Source organism: Trachypithecus francoisi, unplaced genomic scaffold, assembly GCF_009764315.1.
Source record: "Trachypithecus francoisi isolate TF-2019V2 unplaced genomic scaffold, Tfra_2.0 Lachesis_group21, whole genome shotgun sequence".
Lineage (NCBI taxonomy): Eukaryota > Metazoa > Chordata > Mammalia > Primates > Cercopithecidae > Trachypithecus > Trachypithecus francoisi.
Genome location: NW_022681467.1, coordinates 44263292 through 44282260, shown reverse-complemented (window position 1 = coordinate 44282260; position 18969 = coordinate 44263292). Strand labels below are relative to the sequence as shown.

At 51.2% G+C, this 18969-nt stretch overlaps 1 protein-coding gene across 1 annotated transcript in view; it reads left to right on the top strand.

The window, feature by feature from the left end:
* The window catches only part of PREX1 (phosphatidylinositol-3,4,5-trisphosphate dependent Rac exchange factor 1), a 205285-nt gene that overhangs the window by 138500 nt on the left and 47816 nt on the right, over positions 1–18969 (top strand). Inside the window, exons 9-14 of the mRNA XM_033186674.1 lie at positions 24–173; positions 2311–2458; positions 10111–10211; positions 11744–11847; positions 12095–12144; positions 15497–15572. Coding sequence (XP_033042565.1) covers positions 24–173; positions 2311–2458; positions 10111–10211; positions 11744–11847; positions 12095–12144; positions 15497–15572 — 629 coding nt within the window. The remainder of the gene's footprint in view (positions 1–23; positions 174–2310; positions 2459–10110; positions 10212–11743; positions 11848–12094; positions 12145–15496; positions 15573–18969) is intronic.

Here is an 18969-nt window from a genome sequence, read left to right as displayed (position 1 = left end):
CCTTTGCCTCCTGCCCCCACCAGCGGATTACCACAGCAATGGCTATACCGTCACCAACGGCTGGAAGATCCACAACACGGCCAAGAACAAGTGGTTTGTCTGCATGGCCAAGACGGCGGAAGAGAAGCAGAAGTGGCTGGACGCCATCATCCGCGAGCGGGAGCAGCGCGAGAGTGAGTGGCGGCTTTGGGGGCTCGCCTGGGATCCCTGAGCTATGCGTGGCTTCTTCTGAGTGGGGGCTGTGTCTAGGGAAGAGGCATAGGGTCCTTTTAGGGAGGATCAGAGCTGCAAGAAGCAGGTATTTGAAGGGACATGGAGCTCTGGGACTGTTCCAACTTGGTGGTGCCTCAGAGATTGCCCATTAGACAAATGGGGAAACTGAGGCCCAATAGAAGGGTCTTGCTGAAGGTCTTCACCCTTAAGGATTAGGACTCAAGATGCTCCCCTTTCCTGCACATAGCCCTATGCCCTGCACCTGAGGTTTTCTTTGACATTCACTGAATTTAATTCTAGGAGGAGGGTCCATTGGAGCTGCCTGTTAACCTCAGTCAGGAGTCCCTCTGGGCACAGGCACCCCTAAAGCAGTTCATATGAGGAAGTGCAGGGGCTGGATATAATTGGAGGGTGGGCTTGGGGGTGGGCATGCAACAACTGTGTGGAGGCACCGGGCTGTTTTGTGCAGAGACCACCAGGCTGGGAAAAGGAGGCTTTGGTGTGTTTTGGGACAAATTACTCCAGCTTCCCAGACCTCAGTGATCTCATCTGATAAATGGAGATCCAAGTTCCTGCTGTAGAGGGTTGTAATGCTGCTACAAGAGGTCTTGGATTTGAGCACATTTCAAAATCTGACACATAACCCTAAAAAACCTCCCCACCTCCCAGTTTTACTGAGGAGGAAACTGGGCCTCATTTGCCTCCAGATGTATATCCTGCTTCCTTGAAACTGCCACTTGGAGGTGTCGCAGACGCTCACACTTGCTGTGTCTAAATCACAGCTCTTCATTTCCCCAGGCCTTCCACCCCAAACCTGCTCTTCCCCTTGACTTCTGTGTATCGGTCAGTGGCTCCTCCCTTCGCCCCACAGTTCCGAGTCAGACTGTTCGTATCATCCCTGGTCTCCCCTGCAACACCTGCTCCTCAAATTCAATAGATCAAGTCCCTTTAACTCTGCCTTTCGCATATATGTCATACCCATCCGCTTCTCCTCTCCTCTCCCTACTTCCACCCAAGACAAGCCACCACCCTCTCTCAGGAATATGGGCTCAGTGGGGCCAAATCCATGGATTATTTGTCTAGAGAAGCTAGACATCTAAATTTTTAGGTGACATTTTCTGATCCTAAATGTTGTATCAACACTTATTAAAATGATATTAGGCCAGATAAACCACTGAACTGGGGGCCTGGTTTGGCAGGGTTGTGACCTCTGAAATTGATCAGGGCTGAGTGTGTGGTCAGGACTGGGATAGGGTTCAGGAATGTGGCCTAGGTGAGGCCGATCAGTATCTTTGTGGTCTTTGTTGGGCACATGGGATCATGGGTGGGGTTGTGGCCCAAGTGGGTCTTGGTGGTTAGAATTGGGTGTTGTCCACATCCTGAACTCAGGACTGGGTTCACAGTGGTCACGAGCACGAATCTGGAACCAACTTCCTGGATCTAAATTCTGGTTTCACCACTTCCAATTGGGCAACCTTGGGCAGAGAACTGAACTTCTCTGGACCTCAGTTTCTTCATCTGTAAAATGGGGATAATATTATTATGGGTTTCTCATGAGGAGTACTGTCACGTAGTAGGTGCTATAAAAGCATTTGCTGTTGTCAAAATTAGATGGGAGTCAAAATAGAAAAATGTGGGCAGAGATTAGGGTCAGGTCCTGTGAGTGTTGGCTAGAAGAATGACCAGACTTTTATCACTGGGCTGGAATGAAGATACTGACAAGTTTTCTGATAACCTGTGAATCTGGAAACCCACCCTCGGGTTGGGGAAGCAACATAGGAAAGTGATTAAGAACATAGCTGTAGAGCTTGATTCCTGGGTTGAAGGCATGACCCCCTATTATCCCAGGACTTAACCTCTGTGGGTCTCAGCTTTGCTGTCTGTAAAATGGTGTTTTTGAGGTGTCATTGGCAGGTGTCTAGGGCAGTGACAGTCGGTGCCCTCTAGCTGCCGCTGGCGTGGTGGTGGTGGGGGGCAGGTGGGGAGCCAGGTGGCAGGCCAGCTTTCAGGAGCTGTGGGCCTGCCCCTTGTCTCCCCCCGACCCCTCCCTGCCCTGGGTCTGGTGCTCTCTCCAGTGCTGACCGTGCCCCTGTGCAGGCCTGAAGCTGGGCATGGAGCGTGACGCCTACGTCATGATTGCCGAGAAGGGGGAGAAGCTGTACCACATGATGATGAACAAGAAGGTGAACCTCATCAAGGACCGCCGGAGAAAGCTGAGCACTGTCCCCAAGTGCTTTCTTGGCAAGTGAGTGGCCTCACCCTGAACTCCCTGGGTCCCTGGGATGGAGGTGGGGCAGATCATCCCCATCCATCCACGCAGCCTGGCCCTGCCCAGGGGCCATTCTGGCCAGAGCCACAAAAGGACCTGAATCCTCATGGAGCAGCCCTCAGAGGTCAAGAAGGCTAGTGGGGTCCCTAAATCAGGTCTTTCAACCCACCACCAGACATAAGTTTTCCACGGTGACCTGGTACACCCATTCATGTAATATATATATGATTGAAGCTGAGGTTTCACAGAGCTTACTGTGCTTGATCTCACTCTGAGAATATCTGTTTCTATTCTGTTCTATTCCTTCTGTTCTATTCAAGTTGCTTCTTCATTCATTTCAAAATTAATGCTGGCAAGACCCATGACATTGTTTCACAAAGCACTAATGGTTTGAAAAATGCTGCTGTAGCACTTGGGAAAAGAGAAGCCACTCTAGGTATTTCAAGCAGGGAGGTATTGAACACAGGTAATTGCTTACAAAGGTGTTTTAAGGACTGGAAGAATAAAGGTAGGCACCCCCACCCCATTTTGTTTTGGCTGGGGCTGCCATAACAAAGTCACACAAAACTGTGTGGCTTAAACAACAGAAATGTATTGCTTCACAGTTCTGGAGGCTGGGAGTCCCAGGTCAGGGTGTCGGCAGGGAGGGTGTCTCGTAAGGCCTCTCTTCCTGAGTTACATGTGAGGGGCAAGGGAAGCTTCTATAACTTCAGTGCTCAGAGCCTCCACTTTCTCTGTTTGGGAAATACAGCCCCATTTTATAACTGGGGTTCAAAGGGGTCAGAACACAGGTGTGACAGGCTGGCTCTTACACTCAGGTCACCTGAGGGTGAGGGCTGGGGCATGGGAGAGGCAGAAGAAATCCAGTCCTTGTAAAATGACCAGGCTGTTTTGAGGCCCTACAACGTACTAGACACTCCGGAAAGGACAGTGCCAAGGACTTGCAACCTCATGAAACTTGTGGTGCAGCTGGGGAGAGAAGTTTGCCGGCAATGCGGGAACTTTATTTAGAATATAAGGACTTAAACTGCCTCCACTTCCTAAAGCCTTTGCAGAGGCCTAGGGTAAAAGCTGCCGTTTTATCACAGTGTCGTGGACCAGGTGAGAGGTTGCATGGGCCATGCTTGAGCCGGGATGGTCATTGTGGACGCGGGGAGCAGTGGCTGTGTTCTGGATAACTTGGAAGGCAACAGCATTTGCTGATGGGGTGGAAGAATAAAGGGAGTTCAGGACTGCGAGGCACTGGAAAGCTGGAGTTGCTCCTTTGAGAAGGGGAAGAAGACGGCGGGAGAAGCAGGCTGCAGGGGGCAGTGGGAAGCCCACCAGTGCAGTTGTGGACAGGTTACGGTCAGACTGATAGACACCCAGGTGGAGATGTGGGCTTGTTGGTTGGGTGCAAAATCTTGACTTGGGGAGAAAGGTCTGCACTGGGGACCTACACATGGGATATGGCGTTAAATGGTCTTTAAAGCCACGAGATGGCCTGAACTGCGCAAGGGAACCTGAAGGGAGAGAAGAGGCAGGCCTGGGCCCTGGGGCCTGATGATGGCATTGGAAGGAGGAGGGGGCAGAGACCCCTGAGTGGAGCTGCTGGCGAGAAGGTGGTGCTCCTCCAGAAGATAGGGGGAGGAAGAGGCGGGGAGGCAGGAGCAGGTCCCTGGGAAGGAGCAGGAGCCCGGTGGAGATTGAAATGCTGATAGACATTCAGGGTGCAGTATGGATGTTGTGCAGGCCATGGAGGCCGAGTGTGGACTTGGGGACAGCTGGCACTCATGGCCTGAGGTTTGTGGTGGAGGGGCAGCAGGTGGGAGGGTTCAGACCTGCAGGGTGCCTTGGACTCAGTGCCCTGTTGCCCTCAAGGATCAGGAATTCCAGCTCTGAGCTTCCACGGAGAGGAGAGTTTGGGCCCTGGAGTCCTGCTGGCTGGGCCAGGCGGGGCGGGACGGGGCAGCCTGGCTGGCCTTTTCAGCCAACTCCTAATCCCACAGGAAAGGAGGTTTTTCTCTCAGGAGGGGCCTGCTTCCGGGCCCCCTGGGGCTGGAGAACCTTCCTATCTGCTGCCAAACTGCCCAGTCCGGACCGATGAGACAGCTTGTCTGTGATCAGAACTTCGAGGAGTGTTCTGCCTCCTCAGGAAGGATTAGAGAGATTTCTTTTACTGCCCATTTGAAATGGAGCCAGGATTGCAGCTTGTTTTGTAACTGCAGGTCTGAAAGGGCCAGCCTTTCTGCAGGAGATTGTTCTGATAAACGCTTCTTCCTGCACGGCTTTGCTGTACACACAGCCCTAGGGTTTGTGATCCTGCTACCCCCGCCAGGGTTCCACTACTGAGTCTTCTTGTCCAAGATGCCCCCCTGGTCCTCCGGGGTGGAAGGACTTGGTAGCCACCGAGATAATGATCAAGCCCTTTGCTGCATGTACTGGCGTTCGGCCCTGTCTTTTAATCCCCACACAACACCGTGAAACAGGCACTGCCGTTATCCCCATTTTAAAAGTGAGGAAACTGAGGCACGGAGAGGGGAAGGGTTCTGTACAAGATCACAAAGCCACACTGGTGCTGTCTCCCACTGTACTCTGCCTCGTCTATTCATTTTTATTTCTACTCAGCACATTTTATTTTTCCCTAGCAGTTCCTCTCTCTACATCTGTCTCCACCATTAGGGAACTGCATGAATATAAAAAGTGTCGGATTTATCTTTTGGTTTTTAGAGACAGGGTCTCGCTCTGTTGCTCAGGCTGGAGTACAGTGGTGTGATCATAACTCACTGAAGCCTCAGACTCCTGGGCTCAAGCGATCTTCCTGCCTCCTGAGTAGCTGAGACTACAGGTGCGTGCCACTGCGCCAGGCTTCTAGAGCAATTTTTTATTATTTTTTGTACAGATGGGGATCTTGCTTTGTTGCCCAGGCTGGTCTCAAACTCCTGGCTTCAAGCAATCCTCTCGCCTTGGCTTCCCAAGGTGCTGGGATTACAGGCCTGAACCACTGCACCCGGCCTAATTTGTCTTTATCACCCTCAAGGGTTGGGCTTTGAGTTAGATTTGGACTCAAGTTTTGGTTTGCTCCCTTTCTAGTTGTGTGACATTGGGCAAGTTTCTTAACCTCTCTGAGCCTCGGTGAATGATCAGTTAAAGGGAGATAATAAAACGTGCCTCTGAGGACTGTCAGAGGATGCAGTGAGAGAACACACGTGACTTGTGCAGCACAGTGCTGGCGAAACACGTGGGAATTGTACGGGCTGTGCATGATGAGTGTATGAAGGAGGGGCCTCTTTCTGCCCCGCTCAGAGAAAAAACTCTTAGATGCCACATTTAAAAAGCAAGGAATAAAATCTGTGTATTAATGTGGAGGGTGTCCTTCGGGGAGCACTGTGCCCTCTGGCATCCTCACATTAGCAGGGGAGACAAAACAGATTCACTCATTCATTGGTCACTCAGTGTTACCGGGTCCCCGCTTTGTGCCAATTGGGAATAGGACAGATGAAGTCCCTGCCCTCATAGAGGTAAGCATCCAGTGGGGGAAATCAGACAACAGAAAAGGAAACAGAAAGAAGGGAATTTCAGCCACTTGCTGAATGCGCTAAGGAAATACTTAGGGTGAAGTCAGGACAAGAGGAAATGGGGCTAGTTCAGCAGGGTGGGCAGTCAGGACCTCTCAGGGGAAGTGACATTTAACCACGATCTGAAAGACAAGCAAGAGCCAGCCATGAGAGGGTGTAGGGAACGACATTCCTGGCTTAGGAAGCAGTAGGTGCAAAAGCCCTGAGACTGGGGTAAGCTGTGAGTGACGGCAGAACAGCAGGAGGCCATTGTGGCTGGAAGGGAGTGGTCAGGGGGCAGGAGATGTGGCCCCAGCAGTTAAAGGGGGTCACCTCAGGCAGGGCCTTGGCAAGCAGCTCACATTTCCGTCTTGGTGCTCTGGGAAGCCACTGGAGGAGTCTCGGTAGTGGAGTGAGTTGAGGATGTCACTCGTCACCCTGGCCCAGATTGAGGGTGCTGGTGGAGCTGTCGGAGCTCAGGGTGACCAGGTGTGGCGAGGCGTGTCTGGCAGGGGCCATCAGGAAAAGCTTCTTGGAAAAAGAAGGCCTTGGGTTTCACCCTTGGCATAGATTAGATGCCGTTCGGTTATGGATGTCTGCCAGAGGGAAGGCTCCAAGGTGGAAGGGGCCTTGGTGTCTTGGTCACCTGTCCGCACAGGTGCAGGGTGTTAGCATGCACGAGAGGGTCGGTAAGGATTTGTCCAACATTGTCATCTCCAGGAGGCATCCCTGAGCTGTGGAGTCACAGGGATGGGTATTCCAGTGAGTACCCCCCAGTCCCTCCCCTCTTGGAGCCCACGGCCCATCGAGGGATCAGGCAAAGAAAAGGGGATTCTTGTGCTGGGTCATAAGTGGTACCTTGGGCCTGAGCTCAGGCAGCTTTCTTAGGAAGACTGCAGAGACATTTCACTGTGTATTCCCTGTGCCTTGCCCTGGCTGTGGCCCATGGTAGGCTAAGTAGATGTTTACTGGGTGAATGATTCTAGGAGGTGGGAAGGAAGGAGGGATGAAAGCTGACATACCCTAACTCTCAACTCACCCCGCCATCCCTGACTCTCAAACTCCCCATCAAGCTAGATTGCCTTCTCCCTGTGTCTCCAGCTCTCCTCACACTGTCCCGAGCTGCGTCTTTCTGGGAGCTTGGACCTAGCTGCCCTTTGCACCCCAGCGCCCCTCCCCACTGGCAGATCGCTGGTTTCCTGACCTTACCTCTCAGGGCCTCTCTGCGCACTGATCCCTCTGCCCAGAACACTCCCCTGTACCCCAGAGGTGGCTAGCGGTGCCCCACCGACCTAATAAAGTTAGCAGACATGTATTCCTCAGCCCATGTAGTGCTTTCAGAAAATGTTGGACTCAATATGAACATTTAATGATGGGGAGATTTCATAGGAAATGCTGGATTTCCTCACTCTCCTGAGAAACTGTTAGATGTGTTCATCTTCTAACATAATGGGCCACGATGGGCTACACTGAAGGGTAACTGCCAGCTTTAGACACAGCAGGTGCTGGCTGGTTCCGCACAGTCTCCTCTTGGCCTGTTTTGCTTGTTGACAAGTTTGAGACCCCTGCCCTAGAGATGAATTTGATTGGGTTTTTGCATACTGCCTCCCAGCTCAGGATTGCATATGACTAGAAATTTTGCCTGCTAAATCCAGAAGGTGACTGAGCGAGCCGCTTGCCAGGTGAGCCTTGATGAGCCCAGAGAGATACAAGGACCTGCCCAGCTTTGCCCACCTCCTTGATCCACCAGAAGGTGGCAAGACCCAGTTTGGGCAGAAACATAGGGCAGAGTTGCTGTCCTCTGGGCTGTCTTCTTCTGTCCCAGCAGCTGCTGTGGGATACTTCCTGGCCCCTAACCCTGGCTACAGAGTTGCTCATCAGTGCCAGACGTGGCCCCCAATTAGACAGCTGGTGGGCCACCGGACGCCGGGTCTCCAGCTTCCGAGAGTGGGCACTCAAACCTCTGTTCCCCTCCTTCAGCTGCTGGCAACATTCTCCCTGTCCCTGAGTTCCAAGACTTTGAGAATGGAACTGGGGGTGGTGGACAGGACCCAGAACAATCCCCTCCCCACCCAGGGCCCCTGTCCCACAAAGCAGATGCATTTCTTCTGCACCCCACTCTGCCTCCAGCCAGGGCATTCTGAATGCTCCAGCACACACTGCTACCTACACACCGAGGCAGGTCTTTGCTCTGCCAAATGCTAGGAAGCTAAAAATAGCCCTGCCCCCCTCTGGCCCTGTAATTGGAGGCAGGACAGCTGGTTTCGATAAGCAGGGTGCTCAGGCCCTGGCCAGCTGCCACCTGCTTTCATTGAACACAGATTGCCTCGGCGGAAACAGTCCCATTCCAGGCTCTCCCTTTTCCCGCTGAGTTTTTAAGTGGGTTGAGCTCTGGGCTGAGCCTGAGAAGCACCCGCAAGAACTAGGACCTGGGGCCCCGGCTGAGCCTCTCCCCGCCGGGCAGTCATGTGGGAATTGGAAAAGCTGCCTATTTTCCTCTGGCCTGGGAGCACTTCTGTCTCCCCGAGACCTTCCTGCTGACCTCAGAACATTGCTTTCTTTTTCTTTTTTTTTTGAGACGGAGTGTTGCTCTGTCGCCCAGGCTGGCGTGCAGTGGCTCAATCTCAGCTCACTGCAAGCTCCGCCTCCTGAGTTCACGCCATTCTCCTGCCTCAGCCTCCCGAGTAGCTGGGACTACAGGTGCCCGCCACCACGCCTGGCTAATTTTTGTGTTTTTAGTAGAGATGGGGTTTCACCTTGTTAGCCAGGATGGTCTCGATCTCCTGACCTCGTGATCTGCCCGCCTCGGCCTCCCAAAGTGCTGGGATTACAGGCGTGAACCACCGCGCCTGGCCCAGAACATTCCTTTCTGTTGGATGGTTCGTTCCTTCATTTGTTCCATAAATGATCATTGAGTCCCGCTCTGCACCAGGCCCTCTGGTAGGTGCTGGGATAGTGCCGTGAATAAGACAGAGAAAACGTTCTGTTCATGTCATTACATTCTGGTTGGGGGAGATGAAATAAATCTGTAAACAAGACCACTTCAGACAGTGAAAAGTGTGAAAAAGGAAGCAACACAGAGATGTGATGGGTGGGATAGGGGTCGGGGACCGTTTTAAATGAGGTAGTCAGAGAAGGCTTCTCTGAGGAGGTGATGTTTGTGCTGAGACCTGAAGGATGAGAAGGAACAGTTGCATGAAGAGCTGAGGAAGGGCGTTTCCAGGCAGAAGGAACAGCAAGTGCAACAGCCCCGAGGCAGGGAGGAGTCTGGTATTTTTGAATAAGAGAAAGATGATAGGTGTGGCTAAGGTGTAACTAGTGAGAGGTATTGGGGGTGAGATCAGTCAGGGTGGGAGTGGGTCATGCTAGGCCTTATTTATGTCCATGTGGGAAGATTTGGAATTTTTTTCTGAATAATGAGCCTGTGGGAGGCTTTTGAATATGGAAATGACATGGTTTCATCACTGTTAGCTCTCCTGACTCCCCACCATCATCCTTCTGCCCCCCCATTATTTCTTCCTGCATATTTGTCCATTCCCTCTGTTCATCTGTCCAGCCACCACCGCATCCAGCCATCTGTGATCCATCCCTGACCCATCCACCCATCTGCTCACTCTCTTCTTCATCCACCCCATATCAAGTCATCTGTCTGTTCAATCATCCACTTACCCACTTACCTACCTGCCCATGTGCTGGCTGTCTGTCTGGCCGGACATCCATCCACCTATCCATCCATCCAGTAATCCGTCTGTCTAGTCACTCATTCACCAACCTGCCTGCCCAGCCTCCCTCCCTCCCTCCCTCCCTCCCTCCCATCCATCCATCCATCCATCCATCCATCCATGCATCCATCTATCCAGTGAGCCTGACGCAGACCTGGAATCTGGTCACCCTCTTCTCTCTGCTATTGGTAATAAGAGAAGCATGAAGCCTCAGTACAACCCCAAGGGCTATAGACTCCTAAGTTCGGCTTCCCTGTGGGAAGGTCTAGCTGTCATTCCCAGGGGTGGATGTGGCCAGGCCAGCTTAGTGCTTGTCCCTGTGATCCCAGCATTGGGAAATCCTCTCAACCACATATTGTGTTCCTGGCAGTGAGTTCGTTGCCTGGCTCCTAGAAATTGGCGAAATCAGCAAGACGGAAGAAGGAATCAACTTGGGCCAAGCCCTATTGGAGAATGGCATCATCCACCATGGTGAGTGGAGGACTGGGCCCAGCTGGGCTAAGGTAAGGGGTAGGAACAGGTCAGACCCCAACTGTGCCACGTTTCCAGTAACTCAGGCGGCTCCTACCCTTTCGTGCAGCCACCTTGTTTTCTGGGCACAGTGTGGCCCGCAGGAACGTGGATGCCCTTGTAAAATTGCCTCTTAGGCACCAGCAAATCAGGGACACCTCAAAAAGCTGGGGACAGGGGAGTAGAATCTTTTATCCTTTCAAGAAATGTCAAGAACCCTTTGGTTAACTTTTAGTTATTCAGCAAGTATTTATTGAGTGCCTATAATGTGGCAGGCACTGTTCACACCACAGAATGGGAGGAGGACGTGCCTGTCGTCATGGAGCCGACCTTGTAGTTGGAGGGGACGATAAGATCTTTACAAAGCAAGATAGTAAAACATGATAGGTGCTAGGGAAGGAGGGTAAAGAGTGTGGTGTTGGGGTTCACATTTGAATAGGGGAGATGGGGAAGGCCTCACTGAGAAGGTGACATTGGAACCAGGACCTGAGCCACCAGTGAGGGAGGGACCCAGGTGAGCAGCATGGTTCCAGGCAGAGGGAACAGCCAGTGCAAAGTCCTCAGGCAGAGTCTAAGTGGGTTGTGCAGGGAATAGCACGGAGGGAGTGTGGCTGCCTCAGAGTGAGGAGGGGGCATGGTAGGAGACGAGGTCGGAGGGCACAGGACTGATGGGAGAGTCCAGGAGGCGAGAGCAGATCCTATAGAAAATTGTAGGGTCTTTGGCTTTTACTCTGAGTGAGCTGTGAAGCTGTTGCTGACCTCTGCATAGAGGAAAGTCCTGCTTGGATGAACATGTTAACAGAATTCCTCTGGCTGCCCTGTGGAGACTGTTGGGACCAAGGGTGACAGCAGGGAGCCCAGCAAAGAGGCTGCTGTGATAGTGCAGGTGGGAGGCGAAGGCGGTTCGGGCCAGTGTAGGAGTGAGGTGATTGGTATCTTGAGGGTTAGGGCTTTATAGGCATTGCTAATGTATCTGAAGCATCAAGGATGACTTTGTGGGATAGAGATGGCTCCGTAAATCTCAGCAGTGTGGTCTCAGGCCCCAGCATGCTTGTCCCCACCCATCCATGGGTGATCTAGATCCAAGGACATGCTCAGCCAGAGGGGTCCCAGTGCAGGCTGGATCAGGGGCATTTCTGGGTCCCTCAACCCTGCAGATGCCCCACCCCAAGCTGTGAGTCTCAGCAGGGCCCTGCACGTAGCAGGAGGATGGCGTATCCTCATGTGCAAAATGGGGAAGCCATAGCACCCACCTCGTGGGGTTTCAGTGAAACTGCCCAGCATAAAGCCTGGCCAGCAGTGATGGCTGAGGCTGGCGGGTGTGGCTGGGAGGGGCCGAGGGTGCGTGGCTGGCAGTGAAGGCTGATGCTGGTAGGCATGGCCGGGAGGGGCCGAGGGGGCGTGGCCGATAGTGTGAAGGCTGATACTGGTGGGCGTGGCCAGGAGGGGCCGAGGGGGCGTGCCCAGCCTCACAGGTCCTCCTTTCTCTCCAGTTTCCGACAAGCACCAGTTCAAGAATGAACAGGTGATGTATCGTTTCCGCTACGACGATGGCACCTACAAGGCCCGAAGTGAGCTGGAGGATATCATGTCCAAGGTAGGGGCCCTCCGCCCCCATGACCCTGACTCAGCTGGCCTCGTTTACCTCCACCCCGAGTTCGCCTCGGAGCAGAACTGTGCCCCTTGGCTTGTTTGCCTCCTCCACTGCCCCCACCTCACCCCTGCCCTCATCACCCTGCCCTGCCCCGTCCTGGTCCTGGAAGCCATCTCTCCCATCAGCCTGGATTTGGAGGCTCGTGAAGGATGTGGCCTGATCCCAGAATTCCTCCCCTTTTTTCTTTCAGGGTGTGAGGCTTTACTGCCGTCTTCACAGCCTCTACACCCCGGTGATCAAGTAAGTTACTCTTTCCAAGCTCCACTTTCACCTCTACCTCTTCTCAGCTGTGTGGCCTTGGGCCGGCAACTTAACCTCTCAGAACCGCAGTCTCCTCCATTAAATGGGGCTTGCAATGGCACCTATCCTTTAGGTTTGTCGTTAGGATTAAGTGAATTAAATTATGGGAAGCACTGCAGTGCAGTGATGCAGGGTGTCAGTTCTGGAGCCAGACAGACTGAACTTGAACCTGCTTCCTAGTTAGCAGCTGTGTGACCTTGGGCAGAGTTACTTAACCTCTCTGTGCCTCAACTGTTTCCTCTGTGAAATGGGGATAATAATGGGCTCCACCTCAGGGCCTTTGTGCCTGCTGTTCCCTCTGCTCAGGATGCTTTTCCTCTGCATACCTTCATGTTGGTTCCCTCACTTCCTTCAAATGCCTGCATATCACAGGGGTCTTCTCTGCCCACCTTCATAAAGTGTCACCAACCTGGTACTTTATGTCCTCTGTATTAGTCTGTTTTCATGCTCCTGATAAAGACATACCCAAGACTGGGTAATTTATAAAGAAAAAGAGGTTTAATGGATTCACAGTCCCACGTGGCTGGGGAGGCCTCTCAATCATGGAGGTATGTGAAAGGCATGTCTTCCATGGCAGGCAAAAGGAAAATGACAGCCTAGTGAAAGGGGTTTCCTCTTATGAAACCATCAGATCTTGTGAGACTCACTCAGTACCACAGGAACAGTATGGGGGACCTGCTCCCACGATTCAGTTGTTTCCCACTGGGTCCCTCCCACAATATATGGGAATTATGAGAGCTACAATTCAAGATGAGATTTGGGTGGGGACACAGTCAAACCATATCAGCTCCCTTTCTTCACTTTAATTTTCTTCTTCTTCTTTCTTCTTCCTTCTTTCTTCTTCTTCTTTCTTCTTTCTTCTTTCTTCTTTCTTTTCCTTCCTTCCTTCCTTCCTTCCTTCCTTCCTTCCTTCCTTCCTTCCTTCTTCTTTCTTCTTTCTTCTTCTTTTTTTTTTTTTGACAGGATCTTGCTCCCCAGGCTGGAATGCAGTGGTGCAATCACAGCTCACTGCAGCCTCAACCTCCGGGCTCAGGCAGTCCTCCCACCTGAGCCTCCCAGGTAGCTGGGACTACAGGCATGCACCACCATGCCTAGCTAATTTTTTTTTTTTTGGAGACAGAGCCTTGTTCTGTCCCCCAAGTTGGAGTGCAGTGGTGCAGTCTTGGCTCACTGCAACCTCCACCTCCCGGGTTCAAGCAGTTCTCATGCCTCAGCTGCCTGAGTGGCTGGGATTATAGGTGCCTGCCACCAGGCCTGGCTAATTTTTGTATTTTTAGTAGAGATGGGGTTTTGCCATGTTGACCAGGCTAGTCTCGAACTCCTGACTTGAAGTGATCCGCCTGCCTTGGCCTCCCAAAGTGCTGAAACTACAGGCGTGAACCACTGCACCTGACCTTTATATGTATATAAATATATTTATATATGTATTTATATTATATATATAAATATATATATACGTATATATATATAAATATATATACGTATATATATATATATATATATTTATATATGTATTTATATTATATATATATAATACGTATATATATATTTATATATATATATATATTTTTGAGATGGAGTCTTGCTCTGTTGCCCAAGCTGCAGTGCAGTGGCACGATCTTGGCTCACTGCAAACTCTGCCTCCTGAATTCAAGCGATTCTCCTGCCTCAGCCTCCCAACTAGCTGGGATTACAGGCGTGCACCACCATGCCTGGGTAATTTCCTTATTGTTAGTAGAGATGGGGTTTTACCATGTTGACCAGGCTGGTCTTGAACTCCTGATCTCAAGTGATCTGCCTGCCTCAGCCTGCCAGAGTGCTGGGATTACAGGTGTGAGCCCCCGTGCCTGGCCTAATTAATTGAAATTTAAATTAAAATGGCTACCTATTGGAGAGTGGAGGTCTAGGGACTCAGTAAAAGCTTGTCAGTGAATATTGAAAGATGATTAACTTCTTTTGCTTCTGTTTCTGCATCTGTTAAGTGGACATAAGAATAGCTGTCACCTCTTGGGTTGTTGTGAGGATTAAATTCACGGAAGGTGCTTTGAATGGCTCCTGGCATTGTATAATGAACGCCAGTGATTGGTTATTCTCTACCACAAAGCTCACAGTTGTGGATGAAGGGAGAGAGGGTGACCTGATTCTTATCCCAGCGGCAGATTTTTCTGTTCCTCTGACCTGATAGCTCTTATCACCTCTCAGAAGAGTGGAGAGGAAGGACCATTTCCTGGCATTTGCTGGCCCCGTGGGAGGTCAGGCCCAGGGAACCACTTTCATCTGCCATCCTGCCTCCGCCCTCCCGGGCTCCTCTGCTGCTGCTCTTATGCAAGTCCCAGAAGGCAGGTGGGGCTCCTCTGCCAGCCTCAAAGAAAGGAGCAGCTGGGGAAGGTAGCAGACACCCACCAACTGCACTTGGGGCCTGTCAGATCCGCCCCCCCCCCAAATCCTAAAACCTGAGAGAAATCCTCCAACAAGACTTTATCAGCCTTGACATGGACTGGCCACAGAAGCTCATTTTTGTCGGCTTCAGAGGCTGAGAAGTTGTTGCAGTTTGGCTGCAAGGGTAGTGGAACCCATGGGACCCAGGCTAGGCAGGGATTCAGATGCTGTCACAGGCCAGGGCAGTTACCTCAGGAAAGAACCGTGAAACTCACAGGCTTCTGCGCTGCTCGGCCCTGACAGACCACACCAGCCCCTTGCGGGGGCTTTCCATGTCGGTTTGGTTTAAACACATCAATGCCAACCACAGAACAAAAGGAAAAAAGGAAAGGAAAGAATGGAGGGTCTCCCCTGCCACTCTGTGAGAGTCAACATGGCTCCCCAGCCTCGGCGCCGCTGGTGTCTTACCCAGGATAAGTCTCTGTTGGGGGCTGTCCTGGCTTTGTAGGGTCTTCAGCAGCATCCCCGGCCGCTACACACGGGATGCCAGCAGCACCCCTGCCCAAGCCCCTGCAGTCATGACAGCCAAAAATGTCTCCAGACATACCCTGAGGGCAAAATCACCCCCAGCTGAGATCGCCTGGGCTAGAGACAGAAAGTTTCCAGAGCCCTGGAGCTGCTGCCTCCTGCCTCCCACTCTGTAGGTGGAAGGAGGCCTGGTTTGGAACAGCCCTGCCCTCGGTCACACTGCAAGTGACGTGTGAAGTCTGGGCTGAGACTCGGACCCCTGCCCAGTGCCTAGAGAATCTGGAGATCCTTGATTCGTGGGCACGTCCAGCAGGGAAGTCAGGACCACCCCCACCTCTGTCCTCCCCGCCCTGCCCTGCTCACTGTGCGCTCACCTTCTCCACAGAGACCGTGATTACCACCTGAAGACCTACAAGTCGGTACTTCCCGGGAGCAAGCTGGTGGACTGGCTGCTGGCTCAGGTGAGGGCCTCCTCAGGGGTGTGCGACCAGTGTTCTGCTTTGTCTGTCAGTGTGGGGCTTTTTGTTTTGTTTAAACATTTTCTATTACTGCTTTTAATTGTGGCAAACTGCACAGAACATAAAATTTACCATCTTGATCTTTTTTTTTTTCTTGAGATAGTCTTGCTCTGGCACCCAGGCTGGAGTGCAGTAGTGCAGTCTTAGCTCACTGCAACCTCTGCCTCTCAGGTTCAAGCAGTTCTCCTGCCTCAGCCTCCCAAGTAGCTGATATTACAGGTGCACGCCACCACACTCAGCTAATGTTGGTATTTTTAGAGAGACGGGGTTTCACCACGTTGGCCAGGCTGGTCTCAAACTCCTGACCTCGTGATCTGCCCGCCTCGGTCTCCCAAAGTGCTGGGATTACAGGCATGAGCCACCGTGACTGGCCATCTTGATCGTTTTTAAGTGGATAGTTCATTGGCATTAAATTCATTGATAACGTTGTGCAAGCGTCACCACCACCCATCCACGGAGCTCTTTTAATCTTCCCACACTGAAGTTCTGTTCCCATTCTACTCCCTACTCCCCCTCCTCCAGTCCTGATGAGTACCATTCTACTTTCTGTCTCTATGAACTTGACTACTCTGGTTACCTCATATCAGTGGAATTGTACAGTATTTGTCCTTTTGTGCCTGGCTCATTTTACTTAGCATTCATCCTAAAGGCTCATCCATGTTGTAGTGTATGTTGGAATCTCCTTCCTTTTTAAGGTTGAATAATATTCCATTGATTGTATGTTAGTCCATTTGTGCTGCTATAACAAAATACCTGAGACTGGGTAATTTATAAAGAACAGAAACTTACTTCTCACAGTTCGGGAGGTTGGCAGTTCCAGACCAAGGTGCCGGCAGGTTTGGTGTCTGTCAGAGGCTGCCGTCTGCTTCCAGGATGCTGCCTTGTTGCTGTATCCTCCCGTGGGGAAAGGGATGGGAGGGGCAGACTCCCTGCCTCACACCCATTTCTAAGGGATGCCTAATGCCCTCCTGACTCAGTCCCCTCCTGATGGCCGTACCTCTCAATACGGTTGCATTGGGTATCACGTTTCAACATGAATTTTGGAAGGGACAAAAAACATTCAAACCGTAGCTGTGTGTCTGTACCACATTTTGTTTATCCATTCATCCCTCAGTAGACCCAGGAGTTGCTTCCACGCTAGGGCTTTCTTTCAGTTTTAAAACTGGGATGGTCTTGGGCAAACTAGGCCAAGATAGGTATATCCTGGTACCAAACTGGAGCCTCTGTTTGGAGTTGGCCAGGTTATTCCTTTCAAAAAAGTTCCCAGTGGGTAGGGGCTGACCAGAAGCTTAGAAAATCTATGCGTCAGTTTTGGTGCAATATCCCAAAGGTGTTTGCTCTGTTCAGGTGCCGCATACAGGCCTGTTGCCTGTCTCTTCTCCTTTATTGCTCAGGATCATGGATGCTTACCTGGATAAGGCCCCAGCAGGCATTGTGCGTTATCCTGTTGGGTCCTCTAACCTACTTGCAGATGGGGAACTGGGCCCAGAGAGGCAGAGTGCCTGGTCCAAGGGTGCACAGCTTCATAGTGGCGAAGCTGGGACTCATCCACTGTGCCTCGGTTCTGTGAATTTTTCAGGGAGTCCTCAAGAATGTCCATTTGTGGTCTGTAAAAAGAACACATTGGCTCCCAAAGATGAGAAGAAACCTGTGAAATAAAAATGGATAAATGTTTAAACATCTACAGAGTGCAGCTTTATGTTGGCCTCAATTGTTAAGTTAAGCATTCGTAAAAACTTCATTTGAAAACAATTTGCTGACTGGATTTTCTCGTGTTGCACAAATTCCCGATGTGTCTGATAAATCACAGCCAATTTTTAAAGTGAATGTTTTTCGGCACCAAATAACTTCAGAAGAAAGTTGAGAAACATCCTTGAAAATAAGTTGTCTAGCCCAAAGAGTATATCAAATGTGAAATATGGGTGCATTTTAATATGTTTGCTATGATACGGGACCCTGTGTCCTGAGAGGTCTTGAAATATCTGGATTTGAATTCCAATTTGCATGTCTGTGAAGCACAGACCTGCTAACCATTGTACTGCACTGCCCAGCCCTCCTGAGAATCACATGCAGTCAGCCCAGCTCATGCTTTTATAGCCAGACAGATGTGGGTTCAAATCCTAGCCCCGCTACTTCTAGCTCAGTGACCTTGGACGAGTTGCTCAGCCTCTCTGGGCCTCAGTTGTAGAATGAAGCTAAAACCAGTATCTTCCCCTTTAGATTGTTTTGAGGTTTCGATGAGATAATTGTGTAAGTGCTTAGAATGGTGCCTGACACAGAGTAATTGCTCAATAAATGTAACTATTACTATGATTCCTCATCTCTTTCACAAAAGATTCAAGGTGGCCCACGATTACATGCAATATAGAAGACTAAAGAAATTGTGCAAGGATTTGGGGACCACCAGACCAGTAAGACCAGGAAACAAGCAGAGGTGGAGGGTTTGGCAATCTGCACAGAGTCCCGCCTTCTGAATGGGTTGCAAACAGGTGACAGGGGTGCCATGTGGGAGCTTCTTTCATGGTTTAGGGGTTTCAGTCAGAGCCCAGAGGAGCCTGGGTTCCAGGGCTCTCAGAGCTGCTCACTTCTCACTGCTGTGGATGTCTCTGAGGCCTCTTATTTCTCAAGCTCCTTCGATGCCCAGAGCTGCCTGTTGGTGTCAAAGCACAGGGGAGGCATTGCTCCCAGGGGTGAATCCCATGCCTAACTCAGGGCGGGTGGGCTCACAGAGACAACAGGACGTTGGGTCTGAGAGGTATTTGGAGATGGAAGAGATGGGCTGCACTGCTATGGGAATGGTTGGGAATCAAGGATGAGCCCTGGGATTTGGGTGCAGTAGGCCGATGGAGATACTGTTTCTGGAGATGGGAAGATGGGCAAGAGTGTGTGGGGAAAATGACTTTCTCCTTGGGCACCTGAGATGCCATGGGGATTTCCATCGGATGGGCGGGGAAGAGGGTGGGCTTTATATATACACACACCCAGACCTCAGGCGGCCCCCACTGCAGAGTCCGCTCCTGTCAGCTCTTGGGTGATACTTGAAACAGGTTAGAAGAGAGTGTAGGGAAATTAGACAAGAAAGCTCATTAGCTAACTTTTTTTTTTTTTAATTATTTTTGAACACCTGCCATGTATCGGGGCTGTTTTTGGTTCTAGAGACACAGCAGGGAACAGGACAGACAGAAGCTCCTGTTCTCCCAGATCCTACATTCTCGTGAGGATAGGAGAGACACTTAATAAATAAGAATAAGTGGAATACTTGACATGCCTGCTGGTGCTAGGTGCGGTGTGGTGGAGGGGACGGTATGGGAGCGGGGGCAGGGGATCGCCCCTCACATGG